Source organism: Peromyscus californicus, unplaced genomic scaffold (genome assembly GCF_007827085.1).
Source record: "Peromyscus californicus insignis strain IS unplaced genomic scaffold, ASM782708v3 Scaffold_9__1_contigs__length_137607984, whole genome shotgun sequence".
NCBI lineage: Eukaryota > Metazoa > Chordata > Mammalia > Rodentia > Cricetidae > Peromyscus > Peromyscus californicus.
Window position 1 is genome coordinate 61,873,617 of NW_026294617.1, and position 21,203 is coordinate 61,894,819.

The 21,203-nt window shown below is 43.2% G+C and overlaps 1 protein-coding gene across 2 annotated transcripts in view; it reads left to right on the forward strand.

Moving 5' to 3' along the window:
- The first annotated feature begins 3,157 nt into the window (after positions 1-3,157).
- The window catches only part of Map9 (microtubule associated protein 9), a 30,376-nt gene continuing 12,330 nt past the window's right edge, over positions 3,158-21,203 (forward strand). The window contains exons 1-8 of one of the 2 annotated variants that reach the window (XM_052730718.1): positions 3,158-3,337; positions 4,076-4,225; positions 5,003-5,087; positions 8,517-8,840; positions 12,096-12,316; positions 15,306-15,399; positions 17,788-18,038; positions 19,990-20,060. In XM_052730718.1, the coding sequence (XP_052586678.1) occupies positions 4,151-4,225; positions 5,003-5,087; positions 8,517-8,840; positions 12,096-12,316; positions 15,306-15,399; positions 17,788-18,038; positions 19,990-20,060 (1,121 nt within the window). In that variant the 5' untranslated portion in view covers positions 3,158-3,337; positions 4,076-4,150. Of the gene's footprint in view, positions 3,338-3,471; positions 3,813-4,075; positions 4,226-5,002; positions 5,088-8,516; positions 8,841-12,095; positions 12,317-15,305; positions 15,400-17,787; positions 18,039-19,989; positions 20,061-21,203 lie in introns of those variants that run through there. The other variant, XM_052730719.1, reaches the window with a different exon arrangement.

Sequence of the window (21,203 nt, forward strand, 5' to 3'; positions counted from 1 at the left end):
TTTTGGATTTTTGAGACAGGGTTTCTCTGTGTAGCTTTGATGCCTGTCCTGGATCTCGCTCTGTAGACCAAGCTGGCCTCAAACTCAGAGAGATCCGCCTGGCTCTGCCTCCCAAGTGCTGGGATTAAAGGCATGCGCCACTATGATCGTGATCTATCCCTGGTGCATGAGCTGGTTTTCTGGATCCCATTACCTATGGTCGGACACCTTGCTCACCCTTGAGCCAGGGGGAAGGGGCTGGGTCCTGCCTCAACTGAATACACCAGGCTTCGCTGTCCCCCAACGGGAGAACTTACCCTTTTGGAGGAGGGATGAGGGGTGGGTCAAGGGGGGTTAGGCTAGGTGTGGGGTGGGAGGAGGGATGAGAGAAGTATCTGTGGTTGGTGTGTAAAAGGAATAAAAACAATTTTTCTTAAATAAAAAAATGCTCTTCCAATAGCTCAGGCTTATTACTAACTAGCTCTTACTTTTAAAGTAACCCATTTTGTTAATTTATTTATTTTCACATGGCTCATGGCTTTACCTGTCCTCTAGCATCTTGCTTTCCTAGCATTGGCTCGAGTCTCCCTGAATTCTGCCCTTCTTCATCCCGGTCCTCAGTTTGATTGTTCTGTCTAACTTTATCCTGCCTTGCTATAGACCAATCAGCTTTATTATTAACCAATGAGAGTAATACATATTCACAGAGTACAGAAGGATTATCCCACAGCAAGACATTATGCATTAGATCCTGTGGAGAAATCAACCATTTTAGGTGAATTGTTTTCATTTCCTGTAGCTTTCTATAGCACAACTATGTCATCTACTAATTTTTAGTATCAATTAAGAAATTGAAACAAAATCAAATGTATCCTGTAGGAAAATAAGATCTTCATTCAAGAGCCCTCTTCACTGATAATTTTGGAAATTTTAAAGACTTTTTATTTATGTGTGTGTGTGTGTAAATGTATGCCATTATCAATGGGGATCCAAAGAAGCTGTTGGATCTCCTGCAGCTGGAGTTAGAGGTGTGTGGGATGATTCATCCCTAACGGGCTTGAGGGCCAGATGGCCCAAACAAGTAAAAAAGATACTTTCTGAGAGCCAGCCTGGGTCTGCCTAAGGGTCTTAGCAACAGCAGCTGAAACATGATCTGGAGATGACCTGGACCAACAAGAGGCAGCTATGTCACACCAGCTGATGCATATTCATCAGGCCTCCCCCCAGGGTGGGGTGGAGGGTATATAAGGCTTGCCTCTTCCTGAATAAACTGAGCTTGTTGTTTCGACATTCTCCTGGAGTCTGTGTGGTTTGACTCTGCGCCTACTTGGCCCCGCCCCCAAAGGGAACAACAGCAAGGACCCTGCTACAGAGGTGGCTGTGAATGGCCTGATGTGGGTGCTGGAAACCAAACTAGGGTTCCCTGAAGAGCAGGACGCACTCTTCACTGCTGAGCTGCTTCTCCAGCCCCTTTACTGATGGTTTTGTAATTTTATTTCCATCAGTCCTGCCTAAATTAAAGTTCTATCAGCCAAATGGATTAAAAAATGAACACAGTCTTTACTTTTTCATGACTATAATGATCTCAACATTATCAAAAAATTAGTTCTTCCCATATGAGAAAATTTGGGTATCTGCTTGCTGAGGGTTACAGGGGCTTTAAAAGAATCATATTTGTGAATAAAACTGAGGTTAGGAAAGTTCACAGTAACTGGTGAGAATAGAAAATCTTTTTCTTATGCAAATATCCCCTTAAAATAGTTTATTTATTTATCTGTATGGGTGCTTTTGTCTGTGTGTGCATTTGCACATCACAAGGGGGGTATTGGAATTCATGGGACTACTACAGCTCTAGACAGTGGTGACCAGCCATGTGCATTCTGGGAACTGCACTCTGGAAGAACAGACAGTGCTCTTAACCACTGAGTCATTTTTCTAGCTTTCAATTTTTTTTTTAAGATATGCTTTATTTTATTTATTTATTTATTTATTTAATTTGAGACAGGGTCTCACCATGTAGCCCTGAGGGGTGGAGGTGGGGGATAGAATTTGCTTTGTAGACCAGACTGGACTTGAGTTCACAGAGTTCTGTCTGCATATGACTTCCAAATGCTGGATTATTGGTGAGTTTCACCATGCCCAGCCCCATTTAAAAATATTTAAAGACAACATAATTAAGTAAACCAAATTTACCAAACAGGAACAAGTTGAAAAGCAAACTGAGCTTTTAAAAAGGATCATTGCAAATATAATTCAGAAATGTTTTTCTTACTAAACTTTATATTTATCTTTACGCACATTTAAATATTTTACATGGTGATTTATTAAATCTACTTTCAGTGTTAAGTCTTTAGAAATAATTACTAAGTAAAATATTGTGGAGATGTAGAAACAAACTAGTTTAGTTACTAGTCAATGAATTAATCTTTACAAACTTGTTTCCAAGTTAACAATAGCTGAAACCTGTGTAACTTAAAATTTTAAATATTTTGTGTATTTCTATTATGGACGATAATTAAATGAAAACGATATTGATTCCTTCAGCGGTACATTGTCCTCCAGCCTACCTGTCCATTTTTTTTTATTGACTGATTTTTTTTTTAAAGCGATTATCCGCTAAACATAGAAAGGAGAAACTTTCTATCAAAGATGTAAAACAGACTCTAGGGTACTGCATTCCTTGTAAGTAGCGGTCATGTGTAATATTAACCGAATGCAACTCCAGATACTTCCCTAATATTTCACTACATATAGCATTCAGTATTCACAGCAACTCTTTTAAGTCGGGCATCATTATAATTATTAGTTTCAGAAGAAATCAAAACATAGAGACCTTAATTTGCAAACGCCAAGAATCAAACATGCAGTTTGACTCCAAAGATTGTAAACGTCACTACCACGTTATTCTGTCCGGTCTGCTGACACTGCTCAGGTTCACAGATTCCACGTCTTAGCTGGCAAAACGACGCTTTGCGTCGCGGTTACGTTATACCTGCACAACTGAGCATGAGCAATCAAGGTTCCCTGGCCTGATGGCAGAGGGCCGGTCCTGTCTCCTAGGCAACAGCCATTGCACAGAGGCTGCTACGGCACGGCGCTCCCAACACCTACGCCGGTGACGTCACTTCCTTTGGTCTGAGCAGTTGTCCTAGCGACGCAGGCGGAAAGGCGGTGTTGGGTACCCGAGAGACCAGGAGAGTTGGAAGTCACTTCCTCCCGGGGACGCTGTTGCCTAGCAACCGCCTTCCGCCTCCATCTTTTGCCCCGCCTCCTGCTTATTCCAATACCTGGTTTCCCAGACTGCCAGGCCCTGGCCGGAGGCGACATCGGTGCTGGAGCCCAGCCGCTGGGTTCTCAGGTGGTCACAGGAGCCTGGGCGCAGGGGGTCGCGGGGGTGCTTGCGGGACGCGCGGGCCATGGGGCGCGGAGGAGCCGAGGGGACCGCGCCCGGCGTGCGCGGGCCTGGCGCGTGCTGGGTCGGGAGCCGCGCGGAGCTGGGGACAGGGACGCCACCTGGCCGGCCCGGGGAGCTCTGGGCGGCGGCCGGCGATCCGAATGGGCCTCCCGCGTCGCGCGCCAGAAACAGCGACATTAATGCAGCCTGGGGTCGAGACGTCCTTTGTGTGATTTTTTTGTGAGAGAGCAAACAAATGGCTTAGGAAAATGTCGCTGCTGTTTGTGGTTAATCATTGTATTTGAATACGGTTATCTGCAAGGCATTTTTCCGGGGCAGGGAAGGGGTCATATAACCTTGACTCTGACAATCCTCTTGGTCTCGTCTTGAAATAAGTCATGCTGGCATCTACAATGCATTATTGTTTAATAATGGAAAGGTGAAAAATATTTGGCTGCAATTTATTCATCCTTAAAATAGTTTAGAGCAGTAACTTCCTTTTGTATTTTCTTTTCGTGAAAGCGAATTTGTTGTGAGAATTTCATGTCTTTACTAAAACACCGTTTATATTTTTAGGTGAGCATATAGGCCAGTGCTCAGAGTGGTTTCTCTTTATTTGGCAGGGAGGGCACTAACCTCAGGAATAGAGTATCCCGATCATGTAAAGCTTCTAATTCTTTTATATCTTTATATTTTTTTCAGCCAACATCAGAGTTTGAATGAATAATTCCAGTTATTTATTAACAATTGTATAAAAGTAGCGAAAAAGAATACAGTATGTCTGATGAAATCTTCAGCACAACTTTGGCATATACCAAGAGTCCAAAAGCTACCAAGAGAACTTCTTTTCAGGTAAAATATGTCAAAGCATTTTGGTTTTGAGTATATTAGGACTCAGCACTTCCTGATTCTCCAGGGTTCTGGCGAGAAGTGGGAGGAGTTCTTGCTTCTCTTTTGCTGTGTTGTAGGCGATCTGTTAACTTTGGACTTGCTATTAAAATACCCACCTCTGTGGCTACCCTTCCTTCAATATTGGCTTCTAAGTTGAAAGTAAAAGAGCCACTTCAGAGTCTGTCTTTGTCTAGACTTCAGTTTTCTATTGTAAGCATAAAAAGGACTTACTGTTGGATAACTACAATTTCCAACTCTTCCTCTGCATCTGCAGTATTGATTATGCCCATCTCTGCAATATGCGCAAAGTACCAGCGCAAGGCTGAGGGTGTGGCTCCGTGTAGGCTGTGTGCCTACTCTGCTCGTCAAACCCAAGCCCCTACCTCCCTCAAAATGTACAGATCTCTAACAAAATGTCAGTTTCTAATAAATCCTATCTACATGAGTGCCCCATCATTAATTAGCATTTAGCTCAGATCATAACCTGCAATTAATTTATCTGATACTAGCAGTTACTTCCTGTTTAATTACAAATCCCATAGGAGACGGCTCCAATTTCAATATTCTGCAATGAGTTTGATGACTTGGGAGCATGGGACAAAGTAGACTTAGAGTGACTGTAGGTGAATGAAACTTACATCTGAGAGCAGAATAATCAAGTATTATTTGTTTAAAAATTACCTCTAGGTAGGAGACATCCCTGCTTGGATGGGACTGATATTACTGTTCTCATTTTAGGATGAGCTGATCAGAGCAATTACAGCCCGGTCGGCCAGGCAGAGGAGTTCTGAATACTCAGACGACTTTGACAGTGACGAGATTGGTATGTAAGGGAACAGACAAATGAACCCGTTTCCTGTGTGTTGCTTCCTTAGTTCCATTTCACCTACCCACTAACTTCTTAGGATAATACAGTGCCTATGAATTCCCTAGTTTCAGAATTCTATGTGTGCAATGAGTTAGAAAGCCATGCTTAACTCTCAAGAAGCTAATGAATTATGTTTTGCTCATTTCCAAATGTGAATTTAAAAATATATAAATACATTATTACCGAGTCTACAGTAAAATGATGCCTTAGGAGAGAGCTATATTGGAAAGTAGTTTCATCTTTAAGAATTCTACATTTAGATAGCACCCCAAGTTCACAGGATGCTCATGGGGAGCACTTTGATAATGCTTGATAACAGACCAGATCTGGGGTTGGAATTGTGGGGATGCAGAGCTACTTTTCTGCTTTCTGTTGCTGGTATGAAGCATCATGACCAGAAGTGACTTGAGAGAAAGAGCTTATTTGAGTTTATCGTTTTAGAGAGATGCGAGTCCATCATGGGGGGTGGGCACGGTGAAAGCTGCAGGCACGGTGGCTGGAGCAGGGAGCTGAGACTTCCAAACAAACTTCCAAAGCAAACACGAAGCAGAAAGCAGACTGGAAGAGTGTCAAGGCTATGCGCTCTCACAGCCTGCCCCGAGTTATGGACTTCTTCCACAAGCTAATACCTGCTCACCAAGCAATGTCACCACCTGGGGACCGAGTAGTCAAGTACTTGAGCCTCTGGGGAACATTCTCATCTGGACTACCATATTCCACTTGCTGTAGCCCAGGAGCTCATGGTCAGGGCAAAGCACATTTAGTCCGACTTTAACATTCCCCACAGTCTTTAACATTTTCAGCACTGTTTGAAAGTCCCGTCTCTTTTGAGACTCAGGACAATCTTTTAATTGTAACTCCTTGAAAAAAATCAGAAAAGCAAATTACATGCTTCCAACAGGATATATATTACCATTCCAAGAGAGAGGAATGGGGGGCATAGTGAGGAAATACTGCACTAAGGCAAGACCAAAAGGAACATAACAGGGCAAATGTGAAGTCTCATGGGGCTCCTTATCTAGTGGCTGGGACTCTAGTGGACTCTGTCCTCAAGCTTTTTCTCTGCAGCATATGTCTCTCTTTTGGGATGCTTCTAATCCTGTATGTAACTCTTTGACAGAGGTCTCATGGCCCTGCATCTCCAGCATCTTGAGGTTCCCACCACAGCCCAAGTTTCATTTTCATGATTACACACCATGGTTTGTTTTGTTTTGCTTTTTGCCCTCTTAGGGCCTTCAAGCGGTGACTTCCCGGTCACAACTTTACTAGCCTAGAGGCCTCTCTGCAACCCATAGGAGGAGAATCGGTGATCCTCTCACATTTCTGAATTGCGGGCCTCCAAAGTACCAAGTAGACGGCACTGCCAAGTTTGCCTGTCAACTTGGGGTGGGCTGTCACTCCCTTGAGTCACACCTTTTTTTATCCCACTGATTTCTAGAAGCAGAATTCCATATGCTCCTTCACAACTGGAAATTTAGCTCCTTAGCTGGGAGGGGTCTTTTGCTGTAAGGGCATCCTTCCCTTTGTTCCATTGTGGAGCTGGGAGCCTCCCATAACAGTGCTGATGTCATCAGCCTCCAGGGCTCTCCCAGGACAAGCTGTGCTGAATCAGTAAGCCTCCTAGGGCCCTTTTTCTCTCCTGGCTGTACTTCCTTCTGCCCCACATACTCATTTTTCTTATATACCTGCATAAGCAAAATCAATAAAAACCACGCCACAGATCCAATGCTGCACTGTCTTCAAGCTTCCTCTTTCAAATGAATTAGTCCATTACTTTTGAAGTTAGTGTACTCTTTGTTTTCTATTGCTGTGGTAAAATATTAACCAAATCCAGCTTGGTGTGGGAAGGGTTTATGTGGCTTGCACTTCCCCGTAACAATCCATCATTGAGGTGTGTCAGGCAGGAACTCACTCAGGAGCTGAGATGGGAACTGAAGCAGAGACCATGGAGGAGCAGTGCTAAGTGGCCTACTCCTCCTTAGCTTGCTCATCTTGCTTTCATACACTATCAGGACTGCCTGCCCAGGCACAGCACTGCCCACAGTGGGCTGGACCCTCCCACATCACTCATTAATCAAGAGAATGCCTTAGATGTGCCCACAGGCCATCTGTTGGAGGCAGCTCTTCTGTAGTAGCTTCCTCTTCCGAGATACTCCTGTTTCTGTCAAGTAGAGAAAAACAAACCAGCACATTTATCCTCAGGCAAGATCTTCTGACAGGGGCAGAAGGCGTCCAGATTCTTCACCAAGATATTACCGGAATGGCCTCTATCCCAGAGGCTGTTAAAGTCCTTGCTTCCTCCTGTAACTTCCTGAGCTGGACTCCTACAGTCCCCATTACTCTCAGAACGTCAGTCTTCCAGGCTCCTACTAAAACGGACTTTCTAGCTCTCCTTGCAAGGCTTAACCACCATTTTAATCCAGAGTTCCAGGGAATTCCACATTCCTCCAAAACCAGTATGATCAGGTTTCTGACAGCAGCAGCCCACTCTCTGGTACTGACTTCTGCATTAGGTACTCTTTTGTTGCTATGAAAAAAAAAATACCATGGCCAAAATGACTAATAGAAGAGTTTATTCTGGCTTCTGGTCTCAGAGAAATGCGAGTCTATCCTGGTGGGGGTAGCATGACAGAAAGCCAGCCGCAGGCGCAGGTGGAAGGAGCTGGGAGCTGAGGATCACACCAACAGCAGACCAGAAGCAGAGAGCACGCTGGAAGCGATTCAAGGCTGTGTACTCCCCAAGCCTGTCCTTAGTGATGTGCTTCCTCCACAAGGCAGCAGCTCCCACCAAACAGCGCCACCAACTGGGCACCAAGTGTTCAAGTCCCCGAGCCTATGGTGGACATTCTCCTTCAAACAACCAAAATGGGTCATTTTGGAAAACAGTCCCTTCACATGGATATGTCCACTATTTTGGTTTAACTTAGTTTCTTTTAAGTGAGCAAAATATTCCACTTTAGATTTCTGGTATAAGATTATAGAATTCTGAGTCTGAAATTGAATGTGCTACTTGATAATATTCACTGAATAAATGTTCTCTGTAAGTCAGGTTAAGTTGGTGTTCTTTATTAGACTGTAGTATTTTGGGGTGGGTGGTACACTGAGCAACCTTTGAGGGACACACCCCAGAATAAACACAGTGCTATAGGAACTTGGTAAATATGTTTAATATGCTAATGAAACTCAGATCTTATTTCATAAATGTCAACAAGGAGTGCCTAGATTAGGTGTTTTCAAGAGTTAAAAAATAAATTTGTACTTATTTGGGATTGTTGATTGATTTCTAGTCCTTTCTCTTCCTGAAGATAGTTGCTTTTGAAAGAAATAGAATATAACCTTCAGATGTTTAAAATACACTGTTGAAATCACCTGTTCATATTTCAGTTTCTTTAGGTGAATTTTCAGATACCTCAACAGATGAAAGTCTAGTTAGAAAAAAGATGAATGATTTTCATATATCTGACGATGAGGAAAAGAATTCTCCAAGACTGTCTTTTTTGAAAACCAAGAAAGTAGACAGTGATATATCCAAAGATGAGCAGGAATCTGTCATACAGAACAGTGAAGACATATCACCTGATGTTCATGAAGATATGATTGGAAATCCCTTTTCTGAATCTCAAAATGATGATCAAGAAGTTGGAAAAGAGATCATTACAATAAAGCCTAAACCCAGAATTCTTCCCATCAAAGGAAATACATCTTCAGGTAACTTGGGAAATTATTATAATTACATTTCCAGAACATTTATTTTAAGATAAAGTCACAGAATGCTTTTTTATGGTAGCTTATATATTTAATTTTCCAGTTTCCCAGCTTAACTTAGTAAACATAGCTACAAAAGCCCTTTGAATATCCAATCTGGAATTGGTGCTGGTGCATGAGAGAAAGCCGGAGCTGCTGTGGTCACGCACAGATGTAACTCCCAAACACCTGACTCATCAGCTTCAATTCCGTTTATGGGGATGGAGCTTCAGTGAATCTATTCTAATCTCCATGTGTTCCCGAGATTAAAACAATCATCTACAAGACTGGGGCTGTAGTGAGGAGGTGGACAGGTGGCTAGCATACACAGGGCCCTGGGTTCAAGCTCAGGTCTATGGAAGCATGGAAGCATTTCTTCTATACCAGTATTTTGCTTTTATTGTTAATGAAGCTTCCAGACTCTCCTTAAGAAAACAGAATCTTTCTTTGCAATGCAAGAGTGCATGGGACTGTGAGCCAAAACCCAGTTTCCTGAAGGTAGCTTCCTGGTGCAATTAAGAAGGACTGGGGTACTCTCCACTCGTCTGCTAAACACTTGACTTTGGAAAGAAAGGATGGAGGACAGCCAGGTGGCAACCCTGGGAGCCTGTGGGAGATTCAATGGAACTAGCCTGTGGAAAGGCAAGGATTCTATGTCTCCTGGTCATCTTCTTTTTCTGCTTTATAAAGGAAAAACTGGTTGATGCTGAGCAGCATAAAATGTTCCCCCATCATACTGTGTAAAACTGTCAGATATTTCATAGTTAACATGGTAGATGGTACCAGTAACATCAAATAAAATTTTATTTCAGGCATTTGTTAAGGAATGACTCTTCCCTCCCTGATAATCCTAGGAACTTCAAAAGGATAAAAGTAGAGCAGATACCCCCAGAAAAGTGTCCAAGACACTGATTAAAAACACTGCCACATATTAGTTGTGTGTGACTTAGGCAAATGGATTCAGCCACTCTAGCTTCATGAGTAGGAGGGCAAACCTGTTTTTCCTGTCCCACCATATTGTTTTGAGACTCTTTTGAAGTATCTAGAAAATGCCATCAAATGTAAGTAAGTAGTCAGTGTAAGGAAGCTGAATTAACTTCTAACCCCAGCCTTCCAGGTACAGTGGTGGAGTCATAGGTAGAAAGGAACATAGGTGAACTTAGTTATTCAGAAAATAGGAGGACTGGGAAAACAGTATATCAATAAAGTCCTGACCCAGCATACGTAAAGGGTCCTAAATTTGATCCCCAGAACTGACCAGAGAAGTAAGTAAAAAAGGAAGTCAGAGAAGAGATGTGAACACAGCGTATAATTACCATTTTACGGCAAGTGTCAAGCAATACTCCACCTAGTTAATATGTTTTAAAGCTATGCTAGAGCATGATGTGTTAATGCGGACATGAAGTCCTATCCCTCTAGAGGGTGAGGCAGCAGGATTGCTGTGAGTTTGAGGCTAGCCTGTGCTACATAGATGTGGACTGAAAAACAAGACCTCCTTTTAGTTCCTAGAAAAAGTGGGTGGGGAAGCCGCAGTAAAGGTGAACTAAAAATGAGTAAGGCAGCCGGGCGGTGGTGGCGCACGCCTTTAATCCCAGCACTCGGGAGGCAGAGGCAGGTGGATCTTTGTGAGTTCGAGGCCAGCCTGGTCTCCAAAGCGAGTTCCAGGAAAGGCGCAAAGCTACACAGAGAAACCCTGTCTCGAAAAACCAAAAAAAAAAAAAAAAAAAAATGAGTAAGGCAATACTACATTCTAACCACAAGGTGGCAGCAGAATTCTGAATGCCCTCAGGTGCGGATGCCTGAGTCTTTCCATCTAAGTAGACAGATAATCTTGTTAGGGTTGAAGCAAAGCATTTCAAACGAATAGAACTTAGTTTTCTTTCTGAGAATTTGACAATATTTCTGGAAATGAAATTGGGGCATAAAATATACTAAAGTTGTTGGGATCTTCTGTCTGAAGAATAAAAATTGAGGCTGGTGGTCCTGAAAAGTACCTGGCACAGAGAATTCATGAAGGATCTAAATCATGAAGGATCAAAATGAATAGATGAATACATAGCTGATCCATTCATTAAAAAAAAATGTACTTCCTGGCTTTAGCTGTACCGACTAAATCTTTTTTTATTCTGTATTTAGGATGCTGGGAATTGAACTGTTTTCTTGAGTGCTAAGCACCTTGTGCCCCACCATAACTACTGAGTGCTAAGCACCTTGTGTCCCACCATAACCACTGAGCACTAAGCACCTTGTGAACCACCATAACTACTGAGTGCTAAGCACCTTGTGTACCACCATAACCACTGAGCACTAAGCACCTTGTGTACCACCATAACCACTGAGCACTAAGCACCTTGTGTACCACCATAACCACTGAGCACTAAGCACCTTGTGAACCACCATAACCACTGAGCACTAAGCACCTTGTGAACCACCATAACCACTGAGCACTAAACACCTTGTGTATCACCATAACTGCTAGGGAACCTCTTTGGATGGAGGAAGACTTGTCTAATCCGTCACCTTTGCATCCCTTCCTCCAGCAAGAGGCCTTCCATCCCCCGAAGGCCAGCATCATTTTCTGCATTCCGTGACAACACTTACCTTTGTTTTGTCATTTTCTTTATTTAGAGTCATGTGTTTTTTCTACCTACAAAGTCCTTGGATGGAGACCTTGTTGCCCAATGGTTAAAAGGGCTGGTTTTGTATGGAGGGCTTGGCTTCAGCAGAGGTTCATTTCATAGAGGGAAGGTTGTGTGATAGTTTATGTTTTGGAAATGTTTTTTGTTTGTTTGTTTGGTTGGTTTTTTTGTTTTGTTTTGTTTTGTTTTTTCAAGACAGGGTTTCTCTGTGTAGCTTTGCTCCTTTCCTGGATCTCGCTTTATAGACCAGGCTGGCCTCGAACTCACAAAGATCCGCCTGGCTGTGTCTCCCGAGCGCTGGGATTAAAGGTGTGCACCACCACCGCCTGACTTGGAAATGTTTTTAATACTAAGAGAACTCACAAAAATTGAAATTAACTTTTTTTAAAACTAAATTAGACTAGCTAACTACAGGATGGCAACAATTGTTTTAGATTTTGGTTATGAAACCTGTGCGTTGTTAGAGCTCGTGGAGAAGTGTGTGCTCGCCCGATGCTCCAAGCACTGCAGGAGCATCTTCAGGGGGGCAGCTGAAGCTGAGGTCAGTTCCACACACACCTGAAAGCATTTCCTTTTTCAGGGGAAGACAGCAGCAGTCATGAAGCAGATGGCCATACTAAGCCTTCACCTCGGCCAAGGAGCATGAAAAAGAGCAGTCCCAAGGAGGAGGGAGACAGACCAGAAGATGATAAAGAACACTCCCCGAGTGAAGACTCTGCCCCCATGCCTTCCCTTCCAAGGCAGAATGGCACAGAGTTGGAAACTGAGGAAAAAGTGCACTCCGAGAACCTTGATCTTGAGGTTGGCATAATGTGCAGCTGTTGAATTGTCCTTTAGTTCAGACCTAACGTGCATGTGTGTGTGTATGTGTGTGTGTGTGTGTGTGTGTGTGTGTGTGTACTTGCATATGTGTGCATGTGTGTTGCATTTTCTTTTGAAATTGTTAAAAGAGTTCTCATTGGGTGTTTTTGTTTGTTTGTTCTTTTTTTTTATTTTTAGTATACTAGATTCCATTAAGTCTAAAATTCCCTAGACTGTAAACATAACATGATTTTACATGCCACTAGAAATCTATACCACAACAATTATAGCAAGACTCATCCATTTCAAAAAAGATAAAATGCTAAAATAATCTTGCTTTTCTGGGGATTTGTAGTGTTGCCTATCTTCAGTTATAATAATTTATGTGATTATTTATTTGTCTTTGGTTATATGATTTTTGGCTAAGGACAGTTGAGTTCATGTCTTTCGTCTGGCTGGACGCACTTTCAGGGTACTGTTGTGTCTTCTGTGAGACTTGGTACCTCCTCAGGTTTCCATGAGGAGTTAGGATCACTGTGTCACGAGGGAGACCACCTGTCGCCTCTCTGTACTTCACTGTGAAAAACCAACTTCCAGCTTGTGTCTCCGAAGAGTACATTGTCCTCCATAATCAGCTTGAACAGACAGGGAAGTTAAGCGGCAAGCAGCCTGGCTGGCTTCCTCCACTTTCCCCTCAGCTGCAGGGAAGGAGGGAGGACCTGCTCCCAAGAGGGAGTGGAGAGAGACTTGGGTACCTTGGGTCCGTGGACCCCAGAGCCACGTCTCCTTTAGAGCTGTCGGTTTCGATCTCACTTGTGGCTCCTCTGGCTCATGCTTAATTTGTTCTGAAAAACCAAGAGAGGAACTGGAACAGTGATTTTATGTATTTAATACAATTACCTGCTCAATTGGATATTACATTGGTTTCCTGTAGCTGCTGGAACAAACTGCCAGAAGCCAGGAGATTGACAAGAGGAGAAATTTGCTCTCCCTGTTCTGAAATCCAGATGTCAGGCCACTCTCTCTAAGGCCCTAAGGAGGGCCTTTCTTCTTGTCTCTTCCCAGTATGCTGGTTGCCATCTGCCCTCCCTGGTCTAAGGAGACATCACACCACCCTGCGCTCATCACCATGCCTTGTACCTCTGTTTCCCTCCTCTTTTCCTAAAGCAAATACTGTCAGAGTTAGGGCAGCATGCCTTCATCTTAACTACAATCACATCTGCAAATACGGTACTTACAAATGAAGACCTCTGGGTGGACATGCTTGGGGAAGGGAGCTCCATTCATTCAGGGACAGATTCTTCTTTTAATGATTTATTTATTTTTACTTTATGTGCATTGATGTTTTGATTGTATGTATGTGTGTGTGATGGTGTCAGAGCCCCTGGAACTGGAGTTACAGATAGTTGTGAGCTGCCATGTTGGTACTGGGAATTGAACCCAGGGTCTTTGCAAGAGCAGCCAGTGCTCTTAACCCCTGAGCCATCTCTCCAGCCCAAGGGACAGGTTCTTAACTGTAAATGTTTCCTTGGATTTCCCCCTGACTTGAAATGGGATGTATGTGTTGCTCCTTTTTTCCCCCGTAGTAGTGTCAAACTATTGCAGAAAGGCACGTATCCAGCCATAACCCTCTGCCTCGGCAGTGGCACTCTTCCTCCCTTCCCGGCTGCTTTCCTCGTGTCTGTCATCACGCTCGTTGTGTTTTGTGTTGGACTTCTTGTTTGTAAGGCATGGAGTCTTTCCATGCTGTGAGGTGGTCTTGAAGACATTCGCGTGGTGTCTGACATAGCCCACAATGGAGAACTGCTGTCCTGTTGGACACTCTGTTTTTGATGATTAAATGTTCCCTAGTGCTCACTGTAAGTCTCCCTGGCTCTGCTCTGACTCTTCTATAAGGTCACTCTGGTGGGGATTTTGCATGGAGTATGACCAGGCCTTCTCTTCCCTGGGTGTGTGACCTTTGTCTCTTCGGTGGTCAGTTCCACGGGTGTTCAGTGGTGCTCAAGCCTCTTCATCTTTGTATGAGCTCTCGCCCCACCTTACCTCCTCCTCTGCCTCAGTCCTGCAGATCCCACACTAGACGGGGAAGGTGGGAGTGAGTGACCTTTGCTTCCTCTCTGCATGTTCTTCTTGCCTTTCCTCAGTGTGCATACCTGTGTGCATGACCGATGAGCATATCAGTTATACACTGGCCTGCCTTAAACCCTGATTGATCAAGACACTGTAGGCTTGGTGCTTTGATTTCTTACTCTTTTGTTAAACCTTCCATCTATACATGTCTGAAGCCCATTGCTGTATGAGGATTTTTTTCAGATGTTGTAATCAGGCTTGAATGTCAGATGGGATTACTTCTCATTTATTGTGTTTGCCTATCTGTGTCTCCTCTCTATTTGCTAAAAGTTTGTTATGAAACACAGAATTATGAAAAGTTAAATTAGAAGGTTCACCAGTTACACTATTTGGGACCGGAGACTTCTTTGTGGAGAGGTCTGTGCCATTAAATTTGTTTTTTTTTCTTTCTTATTTCTATTTTGTTTTACATTTTATATACTTACTAACTTTGTTTGTTTGTTGCCTCTGTGAATCTGTGTATGCTGTGGTTTGCCTGTGGAGGAAAGAGGACATCTCTGTGGAATTTCAAATCTTCCAGCCTTACATGGGTTGTGGGGATTGAACTTAGGTAGGCAGGCTTGTACAGCAAGCCCTTTATCTCCTGAGCTATCTTGCTGGCCCTTGGTTTTTTTCTTCCTGATAGTTTGGCATGTGTTGTTGAGGGCAGAAAAGAGTGCCCCATTCCCAGGAGCTGAGGTTACAGGCCGTTGTGAGATGCCCACATTGGTTCTAGGAACTGAGCGGAGGTCCTGTGGAAGAGCAGGAAATGCTGTTAATCCTTGAGTCAACTTTCCAGCACACACAGACAACGTTAATGATTCTGTTGCCTCTGGGAGTCCTTAGGGCTAACCTTATATGGTAAATACTTTCTTAATAGGACTCGCTCTTACAAAGTCTGACCTCATCATCCCTCAAAGAAAGCCCTGGAAAATGCACCTCACCAGGATCTCAGGAAAAAGCATCCATAAAAGGTAGTCACACCTATTACTATACCTTGTTTGGGAACTCTGTATTACTCAGTGTCCTGTCTGCAAGGGAAACTGCATTTTGCATATTTATGGGAAAAGATACGTTTGCTTTTGTGTGAGTTTTAACCCTGACTATGCAATGACTGGGTGACTTTACAATATAGAAGTTAATTTCCCAGTGCCTCTGATTCCCCGCTGAACTGTAGAACTGTCTCAAAAGGCTGTTGTGAAAAGTAAGTGTTAAAGTCTTTTCTGGCCCCAGCAAAGTCTCAAGGACAGCTGGAATGATCATTTAAGGGGAACCTGTATTACATGTTTGATGCTATAATCATGCAGATAACATAGCGTAATAGCTACCTGGACTTTTTATCCAGACATAGACAGATGGACACAGTAGCAAGCCTCTCTGGGCCTGTGAATTATCCTTAGAGTCATCTACCTCATGTGGTTGGGAGAATTTTAAGAATTAGTAATGCATAGAAGGCCATGAGACCACTACCAGAGGAAGTGCATATTAAATATGGGGAGTGTGTTGGTAATGTCATTTCCTTGGTTAATGTTGGAGCATGTGTAGCTTGATGCAGCCAAAAAGAAGAGCTGATTGCGGGGACTGTAGTGTGGGACTAGCTTTCATTAAGTGCTGTGCTGGTTAATTTTAGTCAACTTGGTATATACCTAGACATGTCTCAGAAGAGGGAATCTCAGCTGAGGGGATGCCTGCTTCATCTTGGTCTTGTGGCAAGATGATGGATCATTTTCTTGATGAATGATTTATGTAGTTAGAACCAGCCTGTTGTAGGTGATGTCCCCCTTGGGCAGGTGGTCCTGAGTAGTACAAGAAAGCAAGCTGAACAAACCATGGGATATAAGCCAGTAAAGTGTTTCTCCGTGGGCTTCACTCCAGATCCTGCCTTGAGCCCTGCCCTGGCTTCCCTCAACAATGGACTTTGAACAGGTCATGCAAGCAAACAAACCTTTTCCTTCTCAAGGTGGTTTTGTTCAGTGTTTTATCATAGCAACAAAGAGGTAGACAAAGATACGTACTTACGATGTAGTGTAATTTTTGTCATTTCATAGATTTTAAAAAAACCTGAAGTGCAGAGTTATTGAGACACATACCTAAGGTCCATGATGGAGACATGGTTTGAGCGGCTTCTAAATCCTTGTTCTTTGCACAGCTCCAAAGAGTCCAATAATGAATTGAGTCATGGATGCTCTTCAAACTCAAACCTAACAGCTGTAATGACTAAGTGATTTTGAAACTTAGTGACTCCCCAAAATCTGCCCCCCAAATAGCCATAATGAAAGCCTCAGAGTTAAGACCTTTCAGTGACTGGAAGTTAGATCTTGGTGGAAATCAAAACTGCTTGTCCACAGGGACGGCTGCTGGCTCTTCTGTTGAACATCACACAGTGATCACTGGCTTCCTTCTGTTGGCTGTCCCAAAGTGTCCTAGAGTCAGTATAAATAGAAGCAGTTCTTCTTCTGGGCAGCTTAGGCCTGTGCCGAGGAGTCCTGAGTGTTCAACAGGCCAGTCCTTGGTCCCTCCTTCGTGTGAGATGATGAAGAAAATGAAGGGGTGAAGCGGGCCTGAGCCTGGCTCGAACTCTGTGTAAGATGAGTTACAGGGGGCGGTGCTTCCCTCCCGTCTCTGCAGTTCACCAGAGCTGCTGCTACCCAGATGAGGTGCTGTGGAGCTGTTTGCCTCCTGCTTTCCCAGCGTGCTCTCTTAGTTTTAATTGGGTGGATATTTCGGTTTCAGTTACTTGATTTGTACATCCATATGTACAAATCCTTTCCTTGGGGGTAATTATTCCATTCTAATTATACATATGCTGTTATTTTCTAAGTATGAGGCTTGTCAAATGTTAGGTTGAATGAGCACTTTTGCAATCGTAGATCAAGTGTGTTCAAATTTAACTGGATAGTTTTCATTGTGGTTTATTTTGTAAGAAAAAAGAGATTATAGTCAGGCATCATGGCACATGCCTATAATTCCAGCACTTGGGAAGTAAAGAAAGATGATTCAGGGGTTCAAGGCCAGCCTCACCTATAGGACACCTTGCTTCCAAAAGAGGAAATCAGCAGTTAAGAGCACATATTACTGCTATTATAGAGGACACCAGTTTAGTTCCCAGCACCTACATCAGGCAGCTCACAACTGCCTGTAACTCCAGCTGCTGGGGATTTTGACTCCTCTGACCTCTGAGAAGGACACCTGCATTCATATTCACAAACACACACACACACACACACACACACACACACACACACACACAAACAAACATTTTAAAAAGTTATGACAACACTCATTTGAAGGATAGTAAATGAATCTGTCGTACACCATGTGGAATCAGAAGGATTTAGTGCTCTCACTCCGCCTCTAAACAGATCATGATGGAGAACCGACTGAAATCTGGGATTCCTTGATATCAAATGAAAATGAAGAAAATTCGGTTTTGGTAAACTGTGTTACTCCTGAACTTGAGCAGCCCAAGGCAGGTCTGCCCAAGGCGGCTACAGATGACACTGAAGAAGAAAAAGAGAAGGCTGCATTTACTGATGATGACTTCACCACTGACCCACTGCTCTCCACGTCCCCGAGTGTCATAACACCCACTGAGACAGCAGAGCCAACCAAGGTACATCTGTAATGGATAGCACTGGCCCTGCACCTCACACAGGAAATAGAACCTGCAAGTATCTCATTTCCATCTTCACACTCCTCTAGCAGCGTGGAGAACATCTTTTGATAGTGGTATTGTATTTTCAACTAGATGTTACTTAATTCAACTGAATTTCAATTTCATGTCAAGTTGCACTTGGCTGAATGAAGCCAAGTATTCACTGGAAACTGTCAGGCATAGTTTTATAATTTAAAATATTTCATAATCACATAGTATATGTGTCTCTTCATAGGTTTCTATAGTTTAGGTCATAAACATACAACTGTCTAGAACAGCTATGAAGATGTTACATCAGTGAAATTTCAATATCTCTTCAAACATAGACAACTTTCATGAAAGGTTTGAAGAGCACCTTGGCTTCATAGTGAGTTCCAGGCCAGTATAAGCTATATGAGACCCTACTGAGAGAGACAGAGACAGATGAGGGAGAGTACAAGGAAGGAAGGAGGGAGGGAAAGAAAAAGAGAAGGGAAGGTTTTTAAAGTGCTTTTCAATGCCAGTCCCTTTTCAAGTGGGTGAGCAGGGATGGGTGGTCAGCAAGATGATGGCAATGTTTGGAGTGGATTTGTGTTTTCTAGGATGATTTTGCCCTATGATAAGACCTGTCAGAGTCCAGGGCTTTTACAGTGGACAGTGGGGCACTTGCGATCTTTATTTCTCTCCAACTGCAATGTCTATGGCTGTCCATTTCCAGTGGCTGAGAACTGGCTTACATAATCCAAAATCCAAAGTGATCAAACGGTATGGGGAGGCTCATGAGCCACAGTGGAGAAGCCCACTAGTACCACTGCTGCCAATCTCCGATTGAGCTCACATCCACACCCTCACTGTTCTGCTAGCCAGCCTCACCTGTGTGGAGTAGAGAGTCATGTCTAAAATGTAGACAGGATCTGAGACTAGGAATGTATCCAAATTAAAATACACAGTTTACACACTACGATAAGGCCAGGGTCTTCTTCCAAGGTGAACTTTGGTTTTATTCTCGTGCTCTACTGAATGATCCTTCCTACTCTGAATCCAGTAATCCCCCTGTTGCAGTTTATTTGTTGATTCTGGGTGTCTTAGTTAGGGTTTCTATTGCTGTAAGGAGACACCATGACCACAGCATCTCTTGTAAGGAAAACATTTAATTGAGGGGCTCGCTTACAGTTTCAGAGGTTCAGTCCATTATCATCATGGCAGGGAGCATGGCACTGTGCACGCAGACATGGTGCTGGCAAAGTTGTTGAGAGTCCTATATCTTGTAGGTAACAAGAAATGGTCTCAGTGTCACACCCAGAGAGGGAAGCTTGAACAAAAGAGACCTCAAAGCCCACCCCCACAGTGACACACTTCCCCCAACAAGGCCATACTTACTCCAACAAAGCTACACCTCCCAATGGTGCCACTCCCTTTGAGGACCACTCCCTCTCAAACCACCACACTGGGCATGAGAATGGCATCTGTGCTTCTTACCACCATCTGATGAGCTCCCCAACTCTTCTCTGAATGCGTACTCCTCTCCTGTCTCACTGAGTGTCAGCACCGTGTTTCTGCGTGTGTTAACCGCGGCTAAGCACCTGGGCTTTCTTTGTTTCTGTAGACCCTCACATTGTCCTCTGCTCAACCTTGCAGCTCCCATCATGCTCCCAGGGCCCTCCCCAGGTCAGCTTCACCTGAGAAGCCCCTCAGCCTCTCTTTAGTCACTCACTGTCCCCAGTGTTGGCTGTTTCATGAGCCACAGTACTTCTGCGATGGTGTCATTCATCCTTAGGCTGCTTCAGAACTTTGAGAGTAACCGGGGCACTGACCCAGTGCCTAGAGTACTTGACACTAGATGTAGAACAGTGCTGATTTCCTCAGTTTTTGCTTCCCAGCCTGACATAATCATGGTGAGTGATCCAGTTATGTGTTTTCCTTCTACTAGAAATCAAATGAAGATCGAAACATGAAGAATAAAAAGTCAACGACTAATAGAATATCCAGTGCCTCTGGCAGGTAAAAGTTACCAACATCATTATGTATGGGCTCACATACATAATCTAGCAAAAACGCTCCTTAATCTAGAATCCATGAGACAAATTTCACTTGCTGTCAGGGATTTTTCTAGTAATTTCCATTGTCAGATGGGATAGCTAGCTCATGATGAAACTCTCAGTCGGTCTCATTCTTCTATAGAAAGAGCTCCATTTATTCAATATTTTTGGGCTTTTTTCTCCAGCTGTGTTTTTAGTTTTTTCCTAATCCCACTGCAGAACTCCTTGGCTAACGCTCCTGTTTTGATGAGACTCTGTATAGACGGCTGTAAAGCTGAAATCCAGCACTGTTTTTCTATTAAGTGTTTTGGCAAACACAGGAAGAAAATGGATAGTCTCCAGGGGCTAAATGGGTGTATTAAAATGATAAGATCTGCAGCTAAGCATGTTGGCACATACCTGTCATGCAGCACTCAGGAGGCTGAAGCAGGAGGATTGCTGTGCATTCAGGGCAACTTGAACTACATAGTCATACCCTATCTCAAATCAAACCAAGTGATAAATAGTAATAACAGTAAATGCTGAGAATCCATAGAGCTTCCTCCCTACTCTCTGACTGATGTTGCCAACTCATCAGTGTTCTGAAAATCTTCTGATTCCTTTACGTTATTAGACAAATGAAGCCGGACAGCCAACTTTGGCCAGTACGTCAGTATTTTACATTTCATGAGCCATTCTATTCCTGCCTCAACCACTCAGCTCTGCCACTGCAGCCCGAAGGAGGGGTGGGGAATATGCAAATGAGTAACTAGAGTTGCCATGCAGTAAGCTTTATTCATCAAAAGAGAAGATAGGCCAGGTTTTCCCATAAATATCTGAAATACGGGGTCCTATTCTTCTAAATTCATAGTTAGAGTATATCAAGTAACAGAATAATACAATAACATATTCAAAGAGTGATTAAAACCTACTTTTACTGGTAGTTTTTAATGTAATTTAAGATGTGGCTTATGTTTCTTTAAAAGGCTCTCTAAGTATCTAAGGTGAGAACTATAGTTCAAAGTTATAAAGTTTAAATTATGTTAGCAAAACTAAGAAAACATGACTTTTGACTGGGTTATTTTCAAAGTAATTATAATTTATTGCATTCAGTCATAATTTTGTT